The sequence below is a fragment of the Amia ocellicauda genome, chromosome 5 (genome assembly GCF_036373705.1).
Source record: "Amia ocellicauda isolate fAmiCal2 chromosome 5, fAmiCal2.hap1, whole genome shotgun sequence".
In the NCBI taxonomy this organism is placed as follows: domain Eukaryota; kingdom Metazoa; phylum Chordata; class Actinopteri; order Amiiformes; family Amiidae; genus Amia; species Amia ocellicauda.
In genome coordinates, this window is record NC_089854.1 from 16,969,677 (window position 1) to 16,993,033 (window position 23,357).

The 23,357-nt window shown below is 43.6% G+C and overlaps 1 protein-coding gene across 4 annotated transcripts in view; it reads right to left on the minus strand.

Annotated features, from left to right (window-relative positions):
* Positions 1-22,170, minus strand: part of numbl (NUMB like endocytic adaptor protein) — a 61,192-nt gene extending 39,022 nt beyond the window's left edge. The window contains exon 1 of one of the 4 annotated variants that reach the window (XM_066704020.1): positions 21,884-22,170. In XM_066704020.1, the coding sequence (XP_066560117.1) occupies positions 21,884-21,906 (23 nt within the window). In that variant the 5' untranslated portion in view covers positions 21,907-22,170. Of the gene's footprint in view, positions 1-19,735; positions 19,984-21,883 lie in introns of those variants that run through there. The other 3 variants (XM_066704022.1, XM_066704025.1, XM_066704023.1) reach the window with 3 other exon arrangements.
* Between the last annotated feature and the right edge of the window lie 1,187 nt (positions 22,171-23,357).

Here is a 23,357-nt window from a genome sequence, read left to right on the forward strand (position 1 = left end):
ACCATTTTCAGCATCGATCTTCCATCTGTGACTTGACAAAGAATAATTGAGTAACAAGGCAGTCTCTATAATTAACTTTGCAATGGAGTTGGACTTGTAGAAGCTGCTGCAACCATGATATCAGCTGTCTCATCCCATATTAGCCACAATTTTGGAAAACAAAACCTGAAAATGGGGGGCGGGGAGAAGAGAACTCAGGCCTGTTTTCATTATGAACAAGTGCTCCCAATTATCTTGTACTACGATTCTAGTGCCAAAAAAATTAGGAAACTTCTTTTTAAAAATTGGGAGGTAAACAACTTTCAAAGATGAGCCCTTGTATCTCCTTTTCCAAAGTTTTATTTTTTCCCCCTTCTAATTTTAGACAATAAGTAAAACCAAGAAGTGTCGAGGGACAAGGGAGGTGGGGGGCAGATTAGAATAACACATCACAGATGGCGATCGCGTCTCGCCTTTTACTGAGCCCGCAAATAATTAATAGAAAGGACCCCGCTTTCCTTTGTCTGGACGTGTGTCTGTCAAACATGAGCGTGTGTCGCACACAATAACAGCCCTCCTCCCTCACCCCAGGCATGAATAGCGAGGCACGAGTGGCTTGTCAAGGCTAGAACAATGGGAGTGGAGTGGGGGGTGGGTTGGGAGGGTTAGCAGCCAGCCGGTCGCTTCCTTGCCCGCTGCCGAGGTTCCAAAGCCGGCCTCTGCTGTACTAAGGCTCCAGGCTTCTATTGAGTGGGGTTAGGCCTTGGAGGCAGATTGTCAACGTTTAGCCACGCTTTGGTGTGACTGATTGGGCTATTGTCCCAGGAGGAGGGTGGAGAGGGGGGCTTGTTTTAATCAGGGGAAAGAGGAAAGTCAAACTTTGGAACAGCTGGGATGGGTCTAAAGGACACAAAAGCAACAGAGTAAAAAAAGGGGGGGGGGGGCAGCCAGGCAGGCTACCTTTCCAAAGATATCTCTGGCTTGACAGGGGCCTTTTGTGGCAGCAGCTGGCTAGAGAGGAGTTAATACCAGCTGTGTGTCCCCCTCCGCCCTCCCTGCCCCCCATTCCTTACCAAACACAACCAGCTGTAGGCGAAAGAGAAAGAAAGAAAGGAAAAAAGGTCTCAACATTGATTTGGGAGAGGGATTTATTTGGGGGCAGCTGTTTGAAAAGAACTCTCGCTTGCTCCTTCACAGAGCAAACAGACTGTTGCTTCAGCTGTTACTACCTCCCTGACTCAGATATCTGCCGTTCCTCTACAATAGAAGTGCCGTGAATGTAATAAGATTGAAAGGGGGGGGGTTCTTGTTTAATCCATAACAGAAAGTTCAAGAAAAGGTAAGAATACCACCTCTTGACTTGGTACAAGGTGAAGAAGAACATGACAAGGCCAAGCTGCTAGATCAACACAAGAATCGGTGCCTGCTCTGTTTTGTACTGTGGTTTGCGTCACAGATCCACTGCTCAGTTTGCTCAGCATTGTTATACAGCAAGGATGTAAACAACCAGGCATGCATATAAGGGGTACAGAAAAGAAATTAGAAATGTAATTAGGTGCGGAAAAACTAATTAGCAGATCCGAGTTTACTTTTAGAATTTGATTCTGAGCAATTCAGTCAAACAAATTACAAACAGAAAACGAAAAAGAAAGGGAATTAAAAAAAAAAAAAAAAAGCTAGCTCAAGAGCTGGATTCGGTATCCAGATGACACGCTGTCAACCCCAGAATCCTGGGAGCCTGCGTTACACAATGTCTTGGCTGGGCTCCTGCTTCCAATTTAGGAGGCTTTGTAAAACACATGCTGAGCGATCCTTGGCTGAGAGTGGGCTCTGGCAGGGGCCATTGCAGAATGAAAAACGGGCTTAAAGGCAGCACACAAAGAAAAAAAAAATTAAAAGGGGAGGGAAAAAATGCATAGAAATATATATATATATATATATATATATATATATATATATATATATATATATATATATATACACTCACCTAAAGGATTATTAGGAACACCATACTAATACTGTGTTTGACCCCCTTTCGCCTTCAGAACTGCCTTAATTCTACGTGGCATTGATTCAACAAGGTGCTGAAAGCATTCTTTAGAAATGTTGGCCCATATTGATAGGATAGTATCTTGCAGTTGATGGAGATTTGTGGGATGCACATCCAGGGCACGAAGCTCGCGTTCCACCACATCCCAAAGATGCTCTATTGGGTTGAGATCTGGTGACTGTGGGGGCCAGTTTAGTACAGTGAACTCATTGTCATGTTCAAGAAACCAATTTGAAATGATTCGACCTTTGTGACATGCTGCATTATCCTGCTGGAAGTAGCCATCAGAGGATGGGTACATGGTGGTCATAAAGGGATGGACATGGTCAGAAACAATGCTCAGGTAGGCCGTGGCATTTAAACGATGCCCAATTGGCACTAAGGGGCCTAAAGTGTGCCAAGAAAACATCCCCCACACCATTACACCACCACCACCAGCCTGCACAGTGGTAACAAGGCATGATGGATCCATGTTCTCATTCTGTTTACGCCAAATTCTGACTCTACCATCTGAATGTCTCAACAGAAATCGAGACTCATCAGACCAGGCAACATTTTTCCAGTCTTCAACTGTCCAATTTTGGTTCCTAATAATCCTTTAGGTGAGTGTATATAAATACATATACACACACACACACACATCCAATGCTTACAAAGGCAAGGCAATTGGCATCTTCTAGAGAGCCCTTACTAGTGTCCCAGTTGATCAGCAATGTGTCTGTCCCAGCAGGTCCCACACTCTGATGAACATCTATCCTCATACAAGCCCTGCAGCTTCCAAACCATCAACTACAGAGTTCGTCCAGTTTTAGCCTCTGGTCCGTGCCTGTACTGTAACTACCAGCCCATGCCTGCCAGTCTGTGTAAGGCCCTGTCTCAGGCACGAGGCCTGCTCCATTTTATGCTTGACATATTGTCCCAGTTTTACAAAAACAAAAAACAAACAATCAATCTGCTTGTTCTTTAAAAGCAGGCCTGAGAGACTTCAGAAAGGGAAGTTAAAACAGATGGGGAAAGATTAACATACAAGTGTGCATTCCTACCACACCTGTCGGGAATTAAAAGGGGTTTCACAAACCAGTGCTCTTGCAATCTACACCAGGTAAACATCCATTAAGAAAAACAGAACGAATGTGCTAAAAGGCATCAGACATGTTAGCCAAGGCTTGAGAGGGGGAAGCTAACCATTGATTTCAGGACTTAAAAATAAAAACTGTAATGTACTTTATATTTGGTCTATGGTGCACTCCCTGGCTCTGCAATTTATAATGATCAGTGAGAACTGCACCGCTCTGCATTTCTTGTTGTCTTATAGTTACATATTCCATATTCCCCTATTTTATGGCAAGAATTAATAGCGATATTCTGCAGTAGGTTATAGTGACCCTAACTACAAGTATTATGTTACCTGCTATTTTCTTTTCTTATTTTTAAGACGTAGGCCTACTTACAACACCACAAAATGCAATGAAAAATGTAGAATAAAAATGAGTGTAGTAGCGTGCAGTACTGGTGACAGCAGTTGAAGGGTATCTTTCCAGTAGGTAACCGTTGGGTATGTTACTCTATCATTGTATTCCACTACAGAGACATAAACACTGATTGCTGGAACCATGTTTTTACTCTTACACATCAAACCTGCAACAAAACATTTTGTTTGGTAACGAACCTCTGACCAGAACAAAACGCAGTGCTCTTAATCAATAGCACAGATCACATAATTAATAGTAACAATGTATTTGTATGTGCTGTAAATGACAATCACATTTTAAAGATGATGCCCTTGAAAAAATAAACACTGCAAATTAAGGCATCATCATCAAGTAGGAATTAATTAAATCTGATCTTAAAGAAATTCGTTTCTAGGGCTTGGTCTGAAAGAGAGAGAGACAGAGAGAGAGGCAGGCGCTTGGCCATGAATGTTGTGCTGGTGGCGAGTGGGGAGCTGACGGAGTCTGTAGCGACCTGCAGACATCAGGGTTTAGACTCTGAGCACTCCCAGCAGCTGGTGTCTGGTCACTTACTCTGGTAACGTCATTCTCCCCTGCCCCCCACCCCCGACGCCCCTGCCATCAATCCGTGTCTGCCCTGCTGCGAAATCAGTCGACTGCATCCATTGCCTCCCCCGAGGAGCCAGTCTGAGCTACATCAGGCAGGAGGACGCGACTCCAGTCTGGGTAGCTCCGCAGCCCAACTCTCCCTCTCCTCCTCCCTGCTCTTACTGTACACTGACACCACACTAAACACACAGCTATTGTTTTCTCTGTGTGAAACAGCGGGTGTCCATTTACCCCCCCCCAGTTCACCAGTTGTAAAGAGTAGATCACTGGTTCACCTGAGAGGTCCCCTACTGGCTGCTGTGACTAGGGGGAAACTTAACCTAGATTCCAAAGCAAACAATACATCCATTTTATAATGTGCCTTTTACAAATCTTTGGGTTCCACCGTGATTTTTGATTGTCATAAAAATGACATTTATGTTCTCGGAATGAAAAGGGTTTCTAACTATTTTCTGTCTATGAACTGAAGGTGGTGAAAGGGTTGATGTTCTTCTAAAGGTGTCCTTATCTATACATCCTGATAATCATACATTAAAGTGATGTTAATAACTTGACCGTGATAGTAACATTTACATGACACACTCAACAGCTTTGTTCAGATTTTGTCTGGTTAGAGGATACTGAAGTCCCATATGCAAAGGAATGCTTTGTTTTAATCATAAACATGGAAGCGGAAGTCAACTTGGGAAGTTTTGTACACTGGGAAACATTGTATAGTACACTGTGTTGCACTAGGGGTAACCAAGTAACGAAGTTATAGATAGCCGAAATGGAAATAACTTGTCTACGAGTGGAACACAGAGATAAAGACTCAATTCAAGGATCTACATTGTAAATCTAGTGAAAACATATGAAAAACAATGGGCCATATTAATTCCACTTTTTACCATCAGTTAACAAGTGCTTTTCCCTAATGAGAGAAAAATGTTAAATTAAGAGAAAAAAGTGGAGAAATGATGAATAAACATTTCATGGGGGCCCATCTTAGAGTTAAAGTAAATGAAATGAGTCTGTTTTTTGTTTTTGTTTTGTGAGTGGGAGTTTGAGAAAAGGAGCGGTTAACTTCAAAGCACAATCAACTTTAATGAACATGAATGGGTCTCATACAGATGGGCGGAACGGCTTGTGCCAAGTGCTGGGCCAGTTCTGTGAGGTCATTCTCGCCAGGGACGTCAAGGTGGCCACACAGTGTTGTCCAGAGCAGAACCCAGGTCACATAGCATTCTGGATGCTTCTAGAACCCTGCAATTTGGCAAGCCAGTTTTGAATGCACTCTTTACCTAAAATCCTCTGTAATGTTCCACCCCAAATGTGAAAATCTGATGCAACTGAGGGATAAGATTTATAAATTACCATTGAGGATTACACAAGTAAGAAGTGTCACATAAAAGGCAACCGCAGAGAGAGAGGAGGGGAGGGGGAAAGTCACCCACAGACTGTAAAATGTTTCAGAAATGACATCACTCAGACACTTTAATCTCCCACAGGTCTCCCGAAACCAGTCACAGAAATCACAGAAAGGCAGCTTTGGAGCGAAACCGGTTGAAAAGTGAAGAGAGTACCTGTGAATGGTCCTCATAAGGAATGCAGACAACAATGCACCCATTGAGGGGAGACATGAGCAAAGAGATGTGTGGAGACCTAATGGAGAATTAGGCAAGGATATTGAGATGGGAGCACTGCTGATTGAATCAAGTAATGGGCACTGAAATATAATGTATTAAAAATAAATAAATAATGCAAATAAATCAATTAGGTTTAGTTATTAGGTCACTGAAACCTGTAAATGTGTTTAATGGGCATCTCCCAGGCAATTTACATGCTGATTACTATCAAACTGTTCAGTGGGAAAGCATTAGTAGGAAGAACCAACTCAGTGATCCCAATACATGACCACTTTACCTCTAGGTTTGAGCACAGGAAGTATAGGTCAAAATAGGCATTTCAGAATTGGCACGGGCAAAAATGACAGGGGATATTGCCAATTATTATAAATAATAAAAAGCGCCACACAGCAACTGGTTAAGACCGGATTTGGTTTCAAATGAGCTATCAGTATATGAAAATCGACGAGGTCATTTACAGAAAGCCACACTTAACACTTATGGTTTTTGCCGTGCTCGTTAGAGTGAAAAGCTAAAGTGCTTGATTATAAGCAGACCCAAATCAGAAACAGAGAAATAGTCTTGTGTGTGTGTGTAGTGGAATCTCCACATTCCTGTTAAGTGCTTTCATGGGCAAGTGAAACTGCCTAATGAAGTGTAAAGGGACTATTTTCATACATCCGAACAAAAAATGCTCACAGATACAATTATATTGCAATTAAAAAGGGGGGGCAACTGCAGAGGATCCATGAACCCCCGAGGGAACGAGCTTGAGTTTTCTGCCTTGGGAACACATCCACACAGGGAAAGAGAATGTAATTTAGCTCCTGGTCGCTGGAGAATGTTTAGGCCTCTGGTGTAAAAAAATAAAGTAAAATAAAATATACCAGTGTGTTGCTGGTTAACAGATGTGGTTTTCACAACTAAGGAAGTACCGTTTAATACAAATTGGAACTTGTGTAGTCTTCAATATTTGCTTTGTAATGCTTCCTTCTAAATTTAGTAAGAGGAGGCATCAAGCACCTTTTCTTTTTGTTTATGGGAATTAAGTCTCCTCAGAGAAAACTAAAGCCAAAAACCTCAGGTAGGTGCTTCATAGAGGGCCAATAAGTACTGTTTGCAGCGTTGAAAAGCATGGAAGCAGAACAACGTCTTCCAATTAGAACGCACTGTAATCATTACGTTGGAGATTGTTTATGCCAGCACAGTCTTTCCAACAACATTTCTGCTGTGAGCATGTGAGACAAACCACATGTCTGCAGTGCCGTTTATTTGTGCACTCACTATCCCAGCCAGTTCAGTGTTTGTGGAGAGCAGAAGCCACAGTGGGCAACGTCACTCACTGCACAAATGGTGGAAGATGGACGTGAAGCGTGCTGGCAGGGGGGCTCTGGCAGTGACGGGCTGCACAATCTGCACGATTACCTATTCCTGAAGGAAGGGGCACTGGAGGCGTCTACTACAACAGTCTCCCTGAGGGTTGTGCCCAGCTGGGACAGAGAGAGACACAAAATTCTGGTTTTTAAAAGATTGTCTGGCTGAAACACTGGCCAAACTGACTGATTGACTAACAGTTACAATGGTCAATGACTGACTGATACACTGATCGACAGACTGGCCAAACAACTGACTGACTTATTTGTGGTTACACTGGTTCAATGAATGACAGAAACATTGACCAACAGACAGACAAACGCTGAAATAATGTCACACTTGCCAAGTGACTGCTACATGATAATGCATACACCAGGGGTCTCCAACCCTGGTCCTGGAGAGCCCCTACCCAGCAGGTTTTAGAGGTCACCCTTCTATTGCCAATTTATAAACACCTGGAAGTATTTCAGTCGGATCAATGAAGCTTTGGTTTGGTAAAATTCAGTAATTTAGAAACCATTGAAGCAATTATCAGAATACCTGCAGCCTCTCCGAGCAAGAGCTCCCTTGGTTGATTTGCTTAATTGATTAATAACTCGCATGTGTTCCTAGTATTTAGAAATTGGTGATTTAAGGTGACCTATAAGATAAAGTGGATTGGGGCTCTCCAGGACCAGGGTTGGAGACCCCTGGCATACACACACGAGATGTCGATGTAAAATGAAGGTTGCATCACAGCCCAGTTGGAGTAGGAGAGGAGCTTAACCAGTGCAGCGCAGCTGGCACAGGCAGAGTAACAGTGCACAGCCTGCTTTAGTATCACATGCTGTTGGCAGGAGGGACCGCAAACTGGCTGGGCATACCTGATTTAACAGCCGTGGGCGATCCGTACTAGGGATGATTGAGAGCAAGCACACACTCGGACGCACATGGCACTGACGGCAGGCGATAGTCGACAGTGAGAGTGAAGCCCCTGTGTCATGGCAGTAGCTGTGGCCAAGTAATGCACTACTAAATAGGAGAAAGAATAGACAGAGACAGGGCTACCCAAAAACTCTTCAGTCTCCACTTGTGGCCCTGTCTATTGTGTACTGTCTGTGGAGGTACTCGACTTCGGTTGTCCATCCAGTACTATTGGGAGTCACATAAGCATCCCAACAGCAGGGATGCTGGATAACAAGGGATGCTGTGTCCATTTCAATTCACTAGCACAGAAAAAAGGTACGCTGGAGGTTTATGATTACAGAAAGAACAATAACAGTCCTTTCCAAAACCTGCAATTAAAACCGAAAATGCACCACAGAGAAAAATTGCAGAAAGGAATCAAGAACTGCTGAGGGCAATGTAGACATTAAGACATGCAAAGATGCCGAAAAAAGAAAGGACCATGTTCCTAGGGGGTTGACTCAAAGAGTAGATGCCCTCCTCCCTTTCCTTTGCTCTGATCTCTCTCTCTCTCTCTCTCTCTCTCTCTCTCTCTCTGTAATAAATGTTCCCCCCCCCCCCCCCCCCGAGTCTGACAGCAGTAACTCAATCGTGAGCTTTTCTTGTGTGCATGGCATCTCTCACCCCCCCCCCCCCCCCCCAACCCTCTCCTTCTCGCCTGTAGAAAACATTCTAGAGGTGCAGCTGCTCAAAGAGAAGTAAATTCCTTCTCTTCCTTTGGCTGTCTAGATTTCCCTCTCTTCATCAGACCTAATTTTCATCTCATAGTGGGTATTTAGCAACACCACTCCCCACAAACACAAAACAGGAAATGTACAGTAGAGATGAGCACTGAAGTGGTTAATTAATAAAGCAGACTCTTCATCACCGTGTGCCAACACCATCTAAACCCTCTATTTGTAAATGAACATGTTTCACAATTTACAGCCCTGTTTATTTAAGAAGCTGCCTCATCTACACACACAAACACAAAGGCAGGTAGCAGGGCAAACAGGATCCCGGGGAAGAAATAAGGCACTCCCTAACCCACCCCTCTCAGTGTGGATCTCTTGTTTGTTGGATGCAGCACATCTGGATGTGAAAGGAGATACTTACACCCCCACCCCCACCTCGCTGCCCCAGGCTCCACCCCTTCTCCCCAGAGGCCACTCCGTCACAGCTGGGCTGCCTGGCCACATCTGTCCAACATCTGGAGGCTGCAACTATGCACACGCTGGGATGGGGGAGGGCGGGGGGTGGTAAGGGAACACTTTGCCTGTTGACAACCTACATGTGCCCACTGTGCCAACTGCATTACAATCAGGCACTGGCATGTTATAGCTCTTATGCCGATCGGTACAGGGATGGTGGAGTAAGCAGTACAGTTTCAAGAACCCATTCATCACACAGTAGTGTAACTGTTCGAGCATGAGGAATAGTGCTAGGGGAACAGGAAGATGTTGTGGCGGGCGTGAGACTGTCCAGAACTGACACGGGCAAGTTCTCAAACAGCATATAAATGCTTCGCAACCACACCGCATCAGAATAATTATTTTTCTGTCTAGACTGCCCATTCTGCCAGCGAGAGCCCTGAGCGTGTCTTGCTGGGGGATAAGAGGCCATGCGACCACACACTCTGGAAAATAAAACCAGTCAACAGATACGTTTCACTTTTCTAGGTCAGTGATGTTGTTGCTGTCCAGATGGGCTACCCGAGTGCGATGTGTGTGTGTGTGTGTGTGTGTGTGTGTGTGTGTGACACAGCGGCACAGTATCATACCAGAGTTTTAATCTCATTCGCAGCAGCTCAGACGATATCATCTCAGGAGCTCCTTTAATGTGATTATGCAGCAACTCCTGGAGAACATTAACTTCAATTTAATCACACCCTCTGAACCAGCACACACAGCAGCCCCACACTGAAGAAAAAGGCTTCCTGGGGGAGAAGATATTGAATGAAAATAGATTTTTTTTAATATATATATTTGAGTGTAGGAGGTTCTTTTAATTAAAAAATAAATAACAGCTATTTTCCCAGCCTCTTTCAGCCTGACTCACTCTAGAGAATTTCAGTAGCCCCCCCCCTCAGGTCAGCTTAGCCTAGTACTCCGCAGCCGCAGTCTGCAGGTGTTACTGGGATATTGACCCTGTGGTGGATCAGGGTTCTCTCCAGTGGCTTTGCTGAGACCTGCACTGCAGACCTAGCAGGTCCGTCTGGGGGGCTGCCACCTGGTCACTTTAAGGCAGGACAGGTGTTTAAAGTCAGGCTTGCAATGGGGGGGCGCATATCAAATGCTAAAAATTACTTCACTATGAGAAATCTCAATGACAACGCTGTAGTCTTGTACTTTCTTTTATTGTTATTATTATTTCCTGGTTTTGCTTTTATTTTTCTAACAGACTTTTTACTCCTCTATTTGTGTTAATTAATACCAGTCATCCCAATAGTCCAATATTCTTAGACTGTCCCCAATGTGTATTACTTAACAGGAGACAAATAACAAATTGAGGTAACAGAAATACTGCTTTTATTTTGTTTTTAATTGTGGGAAGAACTTTTCTTTTAAAAAGAAGCAAAATATATAGTATTGTTGCGTTGCATCCTGGTAAGCAAAAGTACTGATTTAGAATGGAATTAATGGTCAAGATGAGATGCAACTTTAAAAGCACGTCCGGTCTTAAATCTACACAGGAATTAGATGCCCAAGCAGAAACCCCACCTGACCCACTGTAGGATGAGTTGCTCAGCAACTGTTGCCAGGAGCTCCACAGTGGGACGGCAGGACTGTCCCAGAGTGCCAGTGGGCTGGGGCTGTGGGGCAGAGAGGGGCAGCTGCAATGGAGCTCAGATTTCATTAGGTACAGAAAAACCAAACTGACACAGTATGCTTTCATCATCTCCCTATTGAGTAATCTTAGCATTTTTTAATCCACATTTTCCATTACTGTCCCCCCACCTCCCACAGGCCTGAAAAATGAAACATGCAAATGTGTAAGTTTCCAAGGCTGCACAGGAAGGTCTTAGCTGAGCATCTGAAGCTACGTGGGGGATTGGGCACTGGCAGGAGAAAAATCTGCCACTTTTTGAATCGTTTTTCTCGCAGTTATTTTTATTTTGGTTTGATTTATTTGAACCCTTAGGCTCATGCTGCCCAACAGCCAGCCCTCTACTGAGAACCTCCACCTCATCCCCATAAAAATATAAAGCAGTCAGTGAGGGGCACAGTGTGGATATGACCAAAAAGACTCTACATACAGAGACTTATTAACAGTTGAATTGTAAAAGCTGAAAGCACGAGTGAAGAAATAAATAAGTGACAAGGTAGTCGATTTCACGCTTTCATTTTAAAATTATGTTAGGCTGTGAAATCGATAGGGCCTAGTTTTAGGAGAATGCTTTTTTTTATATTTGGCTCAGCAGGACATAAGCATATAAGCACTTAAATCTTTAGTGTAAGCACCTTATCCAGGACTCAAAAATAAATAATACATACCAAACATAATACAAAAAAGTAGCAAATGTGCTATGAGGCTGTCACTCAGTTCGGGTATGTTTTCACAGGAGGCTGTGGCCTGGAGCTGCTGTGCATCCCCCCTCCCTGTGCAATGAGCATGCTAGGATAAGAGACTGCTGTGCCTGAGTGTCAAGCAGCCCCAGAGTGTAGCCTCCGAGTGTAGCCCCAGACCTGGTGAGTGTTTACAAGTTGGTGGCCAGATGCATTACAGCCCCCACTGAACCCACCTGCTGCCCACACTGGGCTGGCAGTGTGCTTAGGCAGCAGAAACAGGCTTTCCACAAGCAAACCACAACATAAAAGCTTTGATTCTCCTCTACACACTGAGGTGGATGCACACTCGCAGTACTGTAAATTGCCCAACCCTGCCTTCTTAAAACACCTAAAACATGCATCAAGTGACAGGGACACAGAGAGAGATGGAGAAAAACAAAGACAGATATACTAAGAGATATAGAGGGTAATGCACACTGAATTTCTACAGGCCTGTTTTGCATGGACACTACTAAATTCAGTGATCAGCATGGTGTCTTGAATAGCCTGCCCCCCCCCCCCCCCAACTTACACTTATACATAAACACAACAGTGGGAAGAGGTGGGATGGTTCAGGATGGATGGAGGTGTGGGGGGTGGGGGTGCTCTTTCCACACAGACACACTTCACAAATCAGCAGCTCTACCCCAGACCCCCCAACCCAACCGCCCCTCATCCTCCCATTCTCCACTGCTCTCTCAATAGGAGTCTTCTTACACTGGCACAAACCTAAAGGGACAGCTATGAAAGGCCTGGTTAAGTAAGTACTAGCTGCCGAGCTGCAAAGAGATAATTCACTTAGCTATGTCTTTTCTGCTGCACTGAAAGAGTAACACTGCAAGGGAGAAGACAAAGAAACCAAAGAGAAAAAAAAAACTATCGTGTCTGCCTGCAACCGACAGACGCACAGAGCTCCTACTCCCTACATTACTGTGCCTGCATTAGACAGGTTTAAGTCAACTACCATAGGTCTGTGCAGTTACAGTATCTGCTCTGTGGAGATGGACTCTCGGCAGACAGACAAAGCAACCACTGTCTGTGATGCATCCGTTTGGTGGAAGGATGGGTCGACCGACAGACTGACAAAGGTAAACAGATGGAGCTCTCACAGCCTCTGGATGTAGAGATGCATGGGTGAGACACGGGTAGATCTAAAACACAGATCTCCAATTGCTTATGCTAGCAGCACACCCACTTGATTAGATCTTAATGATCATCATTTTTTTGTTTGTTTTCATTTGGTAGTCTATATATAAGGACAGGTTTATAAAAAATATATAAAAGTACAGTATTATAAATAAACCCAGTTAAATCAGGAACACTGAACACTGAACACCTTCTGGCGACTGCTTGATACACCATTGTGCACACTGGACCAGTAATATGGCACTATTACTTTAATGCACTTCTATCTTGCATTAATATACTCCTCTCTATTGCTCCCATGTTACTTATGTAGTTTTTCATTTTCAACTGCGCCCAATATTATTGTATCTATTAATCTGTATTTTGGACCGATATTATTCTGCTTTCAGGATGTATGCGGAGTATCATGCCTAATTGCACGTACTGTATGATGTCATGTTTTGTGAAAACACTTTGTCATTACAGTAAGTCGCCTTGGGGAAGGATATCTGCCAAGAAAGAAATAATAATAATATATTTGATCAATATACTGCATAACAATTATTTACATCAGGATACAAAGAGTAATAACATTGGTGCCGTTAAGATACCATACACCACAAAACCCCACCCCCCTGGCCAGCAGCCCGGCGTGTTCATCTTCAGACTCCCAGTCTGCGTCAGCGCCTCTCAAAGCACACACTTCTCTGCGCTCAATCACGGCCCGCTCGGAGCTCTCCACCCGTGTCAGTTAGCTCACTGCCCCCTCCCCCACACACACCCTTTCCCTGTTAAGATGTACTGTGCAGACAAATCTCTCTCTCTCTAAGTTACACAAGAGCCAATTTCTCTTAAGACACCATGCTGGCACAGGAGGACACACTGAAAGATGCCCGTCCAGTCAACAGGAAACCACAAAAAAGGAATATTTCACCCGTGCAGCATCGCCGGTCTGTGGTGGAGCTTGTATTACAGATCCCTACCCCAATGGCCAAACTGAACGCTCTCCCAGCTTCAGATTTTTTCACCACGACAAACTATCAGTTATCAATTCCTCTGATTCTTAAAAAAGGGCTTCTTTACATCCCTGTACATGTGCCAAGATTTTTCTCTTGTCAAACAATCACGTATTTAAAAGGTCTAGGCATTGGGATAAGTGGATTAGATACTGGGCAAGAGAATTCCCTCCTATGGATCGCTAAAATCAACAAAGTGGAGAAGCAGTCCGAGGAGGTAATGTGATGTGTTTAGAGGCCAGATAAGATATCTGTAATGTGTGTAGAGAGCGAGCAAGGCAGAGGGTCTGTGAGCCCGCCTCCCCTCCGGTCACCATCTGCACCCTGGATGTAATACACCTCATGTGATAGGAAAAGTGGCTCAGTGATTAAATGACTGAGTGCATTCAGTGTGTATGTGTTTTCTCGTTTCCTGAGGGCCTGGGTGCTGGTAAGGCCCTGTCAATACATCACACTTTGCTCTGGAATGTCGAACCTCACAAAAGCCAGTGCTCCCCCCCCAGCCAGATATTTGCCTCAGAACAGGGGGAAAAAAACAACTGCATTGATAACCTGAGGACTGTATGCTTTTACCGAGAAAAACAAGAGGGGACGACGGGTTTGCTTATCTTTCAAAGGTACAGAGATCAATTCACCTTCCAAAATCTCACACTGGGCTTCACAAAGCAGCTCAGAAACCAGGCAAGGCAGCAAGTCTGCATTTGGAACTATTGTACTCTGGATATCAATATACAGAAGGCACAATGGATTTTTTTTTAAATATTATTAATAAAAAAAACGGAAAACACTGATCACTTAACGGGTTATACGGTTTTAGACTGAGAAAAGACATCAAAAAGAACTGTTTGGCTTTCAGCTTTGTTCCTGAACAGCATTGGAGTAAGCAGATTTCAATTTCAGTTGCTATTTTTTCTAGGGCGTCTTTTCACGCTGGGCCGAATTTCAAAGCACCCGACAGATTTTCGTTGCAAAATAGGCTACGATAATACAGTATTTTATTTATTTATTTATTTTACTGCCGACAATTAAAGGAATCGTGCAAGTCGACAACACCTTCCAAAATAAAAATGACATTCAGCTAATAGACCCTCAGCAAAGAATTCGAGACAAAGCACTTTGGTTCATGCAGATGGATGAATTATATACATTAACATTTACGAGCACTGGACGTTTTACTAGGCTGGTTACAATATAAAAACCACAGGAGGGCTGCCCAATCATGGAATGCAATTAGCCCTGCTCAACAGAGAGCCATGTGAAAACAAACAGTGGTTCTGAAAATGAATAAATAAAAGTAGCAAGCTAGGGTCAAAGCCAGAGAAAAGAACTCCCGTCTTCAGTTTAGATACGAGGAGGTTTAAAGTCCAAGTGAATGGGATGCGTGACTGTCGGGGGGGGGGGGAAGGAATTTGTTTTTTAAAAGAAGGTATTTTTACACTATATTAGACGATATTTTATTTTTCCAAAGTATTGGACAGAGAACAGAGGGTCACCTGCCCCCAGAAAGCAAGGAGGAGTCATACAACGTGGAGGGCTTTCAGGTTCGAATCCACATTGAGCCACGGTGGATGAGGAGTTCCAGTGATGCGAGATTAGACAGTGGCCCCAAATGTCTGTTGGAATTGCCTTGCTGAGTGAGGATGCCAGAATAGAACAGAATAGGCTACACTCATCATTCCAAATCCAGATATCTTTAAACCTAGTCGACAGACAAATAAAGTGGGTGTCCTCAGTGTCCCAATCTCTATGGATTGGGTGTTTTCTTAAAGGGAGCTACAGTGACACTACCTGAGAGACTGAAAAAAAACTGCAGAACAGCTGCCAGGACTTCCCCCGATTAATCAGACTGGAGAGAAAGCGATTCACCTGCCAACAGAGGAAAGGCACACTTCCAGCAGGTCCATGTTGGTCCTGATCAATTGCATAATCGGGTTTTAATTAGAAATGTTGCTTTTCAATTTATTTGTGTAACGGGAATAATCTGACAACCTATGCACAGGAAAAATCAATGCATCCTTCAGTGAATATACTTTCTGTGAAACCAGTGTTTCTCAATCGCAATCGGTTATCTCTGAATACCAGTAATACAAAATTACTCATATGACTGGAACATAAAAACGTTAATAAAAGAAAAAGAAACACAGCTATTTAAGGGAGGGCATTTAGATCTTATTCCACCATTACATATAACCCTAATACCACCTCTGCACTTTACTTATCCCCTCTCATTTGCCATCCTACTGGGACAACTTGTGCTGCACTGTGAATAGTTCGGTGTCTAACAGTGCAGCAGCTAACTGGGAATGGCTTACTCAAAACTGTACGTAAAATTAAAAAGTTAATGAAAATCATTGAACAGAAATTGTTGCTTTTAAATCATGATATTTAATTTTAGGTAAACTACACTAAGTCAAATATTAATTCATGTCCGAAACAAACGGTATAAACGTTGTCATTATCTCTGGATCAACCTGCATTTGTATCAGCCCAGGGACCACACTTTGATATCGAACCACTGTGTTACACCCAGTTTGTGTCACTAAATGTAATGTGCGTCTGTGTGTAGGGTTTTGAAATAAACATGAAGGTGTTTTGATTGAATAGCTAAAGGGGAAAACTGGCAATTCTACAAACACACACACACACACAATTGGTTTCTCTCTTACATTAGAAGGTGGATAAATGTATTCTCTGTAGAACTCTCATGCTTTTCTCCCGGCTCCCAGCCTTATCTCCCAATCTCCGCCTCAAACAGACTTGGGAGGAAATGGAGACGACAGAGATAAATGCACTGTGCTCTGTAAGACAACGTGAACAGCACGGCCAGTGCTCTGAAGGAGTCTGATCAGTGAGCTTTTTTTACAAGCTTTCTTATTCTCACCATGTCCACACCGCCCCCTGCTCTGCTCTGCCAGCACAGTCAAATTGAGAATGAAACAGTGTTGTTTGCACCTTATCTGGCCAAAGAGGAGTGCCCACTCTACACTAACCCCAGACTGTGGCATCTCAGAGTCCATTACAATGCCTCCTTAATGTATAACAGGGAGGTATTGATTCTTGTTGGGCTAAAGGATTAGTCTTGGCAATTTCAAGTTTTACTCATCTAATACCCTATTACAGGAGCTCAGTTTGATTTCCTGTTCATTTCCCCACCCAGATCTCATGGTTTTCACTCCAGCTGAGCTCTCATTTACAGCATGTTACCCTTAACAAATAGATTTGCTTAGAAGACATCCCACCCACCCCCTTTCCTTGCAAGTTCTTAGCAAGATGTATTTAAGGTACCCGTGAAATGTGATGTGTAACTTGAAATCACTGATCTCTTAGGGGCTGAAGACAACTTAAAAAGGTCTAATTTAAATTGAGCTGAATGGAAAACAAGCATCCATGGGGGGGTTCCCAGGAATTTGATTATTACTTGTAATCCACTCAAACAACAGTATTTCATGTTGTAAAATAAATCTTAAACCTTCCCAGATTTCTTACAGCTGATTGCCAGAAATGAGTGCTGGGAAAACAAACTGACATGAAAAGGAATATTTTAAAAACTCTGAAAGGGGCATGAGCTGGGGAATTGAAGACATTTTAAACCTGCTTTACTGCTTTAGCCCCTACACTGCTTTACAGTAGGGGTGGCCCAACCCTGGTCTCTGGAGAGATTCTGGCCAAGTTCTTGGTTTAATGATTTAACTCATTAATGTCCAGATTAGCCTGCTGTTTTCTCATTCAATGAACACATAAAGCTGACCAACTGGACCAAGGTTAGAGAAAACGTTTTAAAGATGCCATAGATTTTTCCAATTCAAACAATAGTTAGCGACCTATTCCTATAGGCTAGTATGAAACTTGGAGAAGTCTCCTGAGAAGTTGCACTTAATGCAAATGTTCACATGAGAACACAATAAGATATATTATGTGGGAAGAAAAGTACAGCATCAGGTTCTCCCTATCAGATTGTCCTGGTGTCTTTATAACTGTATAATGGGTGTGCCACAAAAAACAAACAAAAAAAAACATTACAAATGTATATAATTTGTGCATCCTTCTCCAAATAAAAATAAAAATACTGGATGACACATTTCAATATAAATCCTACTGCCTCTTTTGAGCACAGGGAATGTATCTGTATTTTGGAAAGCACGCTCAGAAATGAACTTCTAAGTCACTGATTCTCACTCATAGCTCCAGCTAAACAAAACCAACAAATCCAAAATCACTCAGTTACACCTTCATATATGTGCATCATATATCACTGCAGAAGTGTACATTAGCCATGCCTTCCCTTCAATGCAAATGAAACTACGGTGCCATAAAGAAGGGCAGTTGTATCTTCGGTTTGGGTTGGAGGATTTGAAAGACCCCCCCATCCTGGCCACCCATGTTTCCTAAGGTTTCCGTTTCGCCGGTCGAGGCTGCTGTATTTCTGTCTGCAATGCCTCAGGAAGGAAGCTCTTCAAAGCTGGAGTGCTTCTGTGCGACACTTCATTGTGTGGAGGTTAAAGAGTGGCCCACATATAGAAACCCCGAAAAACACAGGCTATGGCCGTGAGCAGTATACTGGAGGGTGGCATTGTTCACCCCGGCCCACAATCTGGATCTTAAGCCCTTTCACATATGTCAGGTGCATGCTAGTTTCCCTTTTCGCACAAACTATGTGCACAACCACCAAGGCAGCGTCAAACCAGTCACGGCTTGTACCTCTTTACAGTTTATTTTGCATGCCGAGCTGTAGTTCAGGACCATGCCGTGCTACAAATACAGAACAGCAGTTTTTTTTCCAGCCCACTTTCAGCACTAAACCTAGAGGGGGATCATTTAGGGAATCTGCACCCGCAAAATAATATTGCAAAGAAACCGTGACGAGCATGCAAGTGTGGAAAGGGGATGCCCACATATATGGACCCAAAACACACAGACGTTGAGTGGGTCTCTCATGCATGCACAGGACATTCGCCAACGCTGTGCAAAACACGCACTGAACAGATACATGTCATGATGTATGCAGGGATAGCAGCGGACACATGTTTCACAGTAAACCCGGGCTTGCGTTGGGAACTGCATTTGGATGTCGGTGCCAATCTCTCTCTGCTGCGGTGACCTATATATTTCAAACGAAGTGTAGTCTGCATGGTTTCCGACATGACTGGTTTGATCTGGCCCAGCATTTTGGCAGCACTGGGGTTCTTGAAGTGCTGCTCAGACACCTCGTACAGACCCGTGCGGTTCAACTAAGTGCTGGAGGAGCGTCGATCCAGCGGAACGGGCCGACAATGGAGGATGCACTCGTCAGATCTACTTTTGCAGGAGAAGGGAGCTACTTCCTTGTGGGCATAAAGACAAGCAACGACGAAGAGTGATGATGTGCGTTACATTTGCAAGCCACAAAATGTCACGATTGTGGGTTGCACGACGGGGACGTTTCGTTGACAGCAGCGGACGCGGACTGACAATGAACTTCACGACTACGCGTCACAGGAACACATGGGCACGTCGTGCATCAACACTATATGCACCGTTTGCGTGGGAAGAGGAATTTGCACGCAGGTCGAGTTTATAATACCCATGCATTGCTTCTGTCGTACAGAGAGCCATGTGAAGAATAAATGGTTGAATTGTGAGGATTATGAATAAGTCGGTAACATTAATATTGTCAAATCACCTGTAAACAAGACACCACAGTTCTCTCTTCTCGCCTACGGTGTTAAACTATATTACACAACGTATAGGCTGCATAACTGTACTAAAGCCTGTCCCCCGATTCAAGACTTCATAGGAAGAGTGCCCTGTGCAAACCAAAACAGACCAACACATGTAAGCCTCTGATTGAGCTCCGGCCCATCTCGGTCACACAGATGTCCAGCACAATTAATTCATGTCAATTCAGAAACGGAATCCTGGTAACTTAACCGAAAACCCTAACCGCCACAGCCGAAAACGCACCACCCAGTCCGCGTACAAAACGCCGCGAAAAACACAATTCATTGCCATTTTGTAGAGCGTAAAAGTATTAGAGAATAGATGTATGTCAACTAAACGCTTCGCAAAAACAACTCACCGTTGAAAGCAGTAGGTGTGTGCTGCCCGTTGCGTCTTTTGTGTAATCCAGCCCAATGTGAACGGTGTAAAGAAAGCGGATTTTAAAAATGCGGTTTCTTCTTCTTTGGGGAAAGGGAAGGAAATAATAAAGACACTTACATATAACCAATTCCGAACTGGTCGCTTATTCTCGCAATCCAGTGAGGAAGAAAATAAGAAATCTCGGCGACGCGGCGGTGCTCGGCGCTTTTGTTGTGATCCGGCCAGTTGTCGGCGAACAGATTTGGGTCCACTCTCGGCTCCACCCGCTAGCCCCGCCCCCCGCGCTCGCCCATTGGTCCAGACCGCCGGGGTATGCAAATCAGATCCATTGATGTTTAATGCGAGTCGAAAGAGCATGGGATTTAACCCGGTAATGGCTGGGACTTTTTTGGTGCGAGTCAATGTAAATCCTTATTTTGCGTCATTTCATTAAAAACTTATTTTGTAACAAGTACACGAACAAAAGTTACGCGTTCTGTGACTATGTTAACTCGGACAGAACCACTTTATTTTGTAAATGCACTACTACAGTACCCTGCTTTGCACACACACTTGCGTTAATAATTACGCTTTGTACGCTTGTTATTTTCCTTCAAGTCACTGGTTATTATTACTTTGATCTCATATTGCCATTCAAGGATAAATTGATATTGCTTATATGCTGACTGGCCATTAAAGCGGATTTTCATACTGAAGATCTGCAATAGGGAGGCTCTACAGCTTAGTGCTGCTTGACTACAATACACGAGCACTTAACGGTCATCTCATCAATACAACATGGCTGGGGTCCATGGCATCCACTTACTAAGTATTGCAAAAAGGTAATACAGCACAAGCTACCAGTATGATCGGGGAATGAACAAAACAGCGTCCACACAGCATGTCAAGTTAAAATCAGACTTCATAACGCTACATGCTACTGCAGTTAAACCCATCTAGGCATCAGTGGACGCACCTTGAAATGATTACAATCTAAACGTTCGATTTTTTATTAATGAAGAAAATCTTAATCTAATCAATATTCACGGGTATTGTCAACATCTTCGTTCTATTGCTTCTAACAAAAACAAATACATAAATTATAGAACTATGTGAGAGCTTTTAAGTTGTAGAAAGTGGACCCTGGCAATAAAACACCTCGCCACCGGGTACATGACTGGCATTTGCGATTCGCGAGTAGTTTTGATTTTGACTATGCCAATCTGTCCTCATTTTAAGGTAAGAGTGGCGCCCTCTGGTGCTTATGTTGATTTCATAATCCCCAGGAGCACAGCAGGATAGAAGCTATAGCACAGAGCCTTAGCATGGGCCTGCCTCCGACAACAGGGCGAGCAGGGACACAACAGCCAACAAAAGTTTGACTGGCCACTTAGTCTCATGCCAACCCATACTTGGTTTGGGATGTTGAAACCTTCAGCGCGCACACACAAATCTTGACTTTACTTGGTGTGTTCTGGTTGGCCTGTCTGGCCTGCCTGTCGGGTCTGTGTCTGAGTCACTCCAAAGCAGACTCCTCTAATGCAGGAATGCTGCTGGTCCCCAGAGCACAGTGTAAAGCCCACAGAGCCAGAGCCTCCTGTCGCTGAGCCCTGCACTAAGCCCTGGAACAGTCACCCTGACTAAATTACACAGGCAGCCACTTGCTGAAAAACCCACCTGTTCAGACCTGCTATTTCTGCGTAAGGGAAAATACACCTGTTTACACAATCGGGCCAAGAGCAGTAAAAAATATTTACTGGCACACTTCATTCAATCTGATTACTGTAAACCCCCACAGGCACCCTGCGTCACACATCACAACTTTTTTGTTTGTTTTATCTAACATTGTATTTTCCAGTTACAGCCCCACCAACTCTTCTTGGTTAAAAACAAAAGCTTCAACCCTATAAAACAAATTAAATACATTAAAATGAATAATAATACCCACCAAAGGAATAATCATAATCAGGGCAAGATTATACTCACTGCCACAACAACAAACATAATACTAGTACTAGTAGTAATAATTTGACAATCTCGTGCATTACTGATTTCAGACTCTTTCTGCCCCCCTCTCCATTCTCTCCCATACCCGGACCAAGCAGCAGTTATGGGTCGTCTGTGATGGCCACACACCCATACTAACCTCTCCTTCCGTGGGGCGCTCATGCTGGTCTCCTCTCAAACTCGACGCTACCACGACTCCACGGACACAGTCCTCACAGCTCGCAGGTACGGCATCAGCCAGGGAGAGAGCGTGGGAAAGTCTGAGGATTCACCCAAGTCACGGGTCGCAGATGCTCGGGCGCACCTCAGCTGTGCTCCTTGAAAACCACCAGCTGGACTCAAACTATCAATCTCCTGGCTGAGGCACTCGCTCCTCACCTGGGATCCACTGTGGTGCGGGAGCTCATTGGCCTTTTGTTTTAATGGCAGGCTAGACAACTCCAAAGTTTCAGTGGGAGTGTGAATTATTCATGATCGGTTTCTCTCTCAATCCGCAACCCAGCCACAGGGTGACAGCGGTATTGATTGGAAGAACGCCTGCTCAATTATTCATGGGCGGTGGCCTCAGTTATAATAACGCTACGGTTTGGGTTTGTTTTTTTTTCTCTTCGTGAGGCATTTCTGGGAACAGCAGGTGATCTGTTCATTTGTTTTGAATAAAATGCCAACTCCCTGCCAAAGCCACTGTAGGAGAAAAATGAAAATAAACAGAAACCAAGCAGAAAACACACAGGCCCATGTTTCAGTTCTTCTTCTACAATAAAAATCCAATTGATAAAGATCGGTTCACTTTTTTCTTTTTACTAGTTGGGGATGGATGGGGAGGGTTGTATACATATTTCAATACAAAGCAGTTTAATTCCAGCTTAGACCTTAAGTGTTATTCATCCTTGGAGCTCATTTTTAAGTTTACAAAAGATGCATTTTAAATTGATTGTCATGTTACATAAGGCGCCTAGTAGATCTGGATTGAACGTGAAATGGCTGAAAACCTGAAAGTCGCGATCAAGACCATATTGAATACAAGCGAGAATGATCAGCCAGGATCTACTGAAGCTACTAAGCTTTTATCTAATCAAATAAAAATGCGAATCAGTTTCACCCACATTCATTCGGACTATCCTAGAGAATCTTGTGATCATATTAACAATACATTATTACAATTGGTTCTCGTATTTATGGTTTCCATACAACAGATATGAAGAAGCATGACTTGTCTCAGTGTGGTTACTCTGCTTGTGCATGGGTGTAACATCAGCGAGTTTCTAATCACTGGTTACAGAGTCTATCTTTAAGTGTGTGCCACTCTATCTTTGAGAAGCAAATGAGAGCAGACAGGGCTTATCTGAACAGATGACACTGGAAATTTTGATTCGCTACCTTGAGATTCAGAAGGACGCTGCATTTTGAAAAGCTATATACAGAATTCCCAGATATAGCTACCAATGAGCTCCATTATAAAAATAAAGAACGTGAAAAAAAAAAAAACTTTAAAAACAAATGCCAAGGCCGGGTGAAAAGAACCCAGGATTGTTGACAGTGAGGTAAAATGCTGGACTCATCCGGCAAGCGCCTTCAGTGATGTGAGCAGAATACATAAATCAAATCGATAG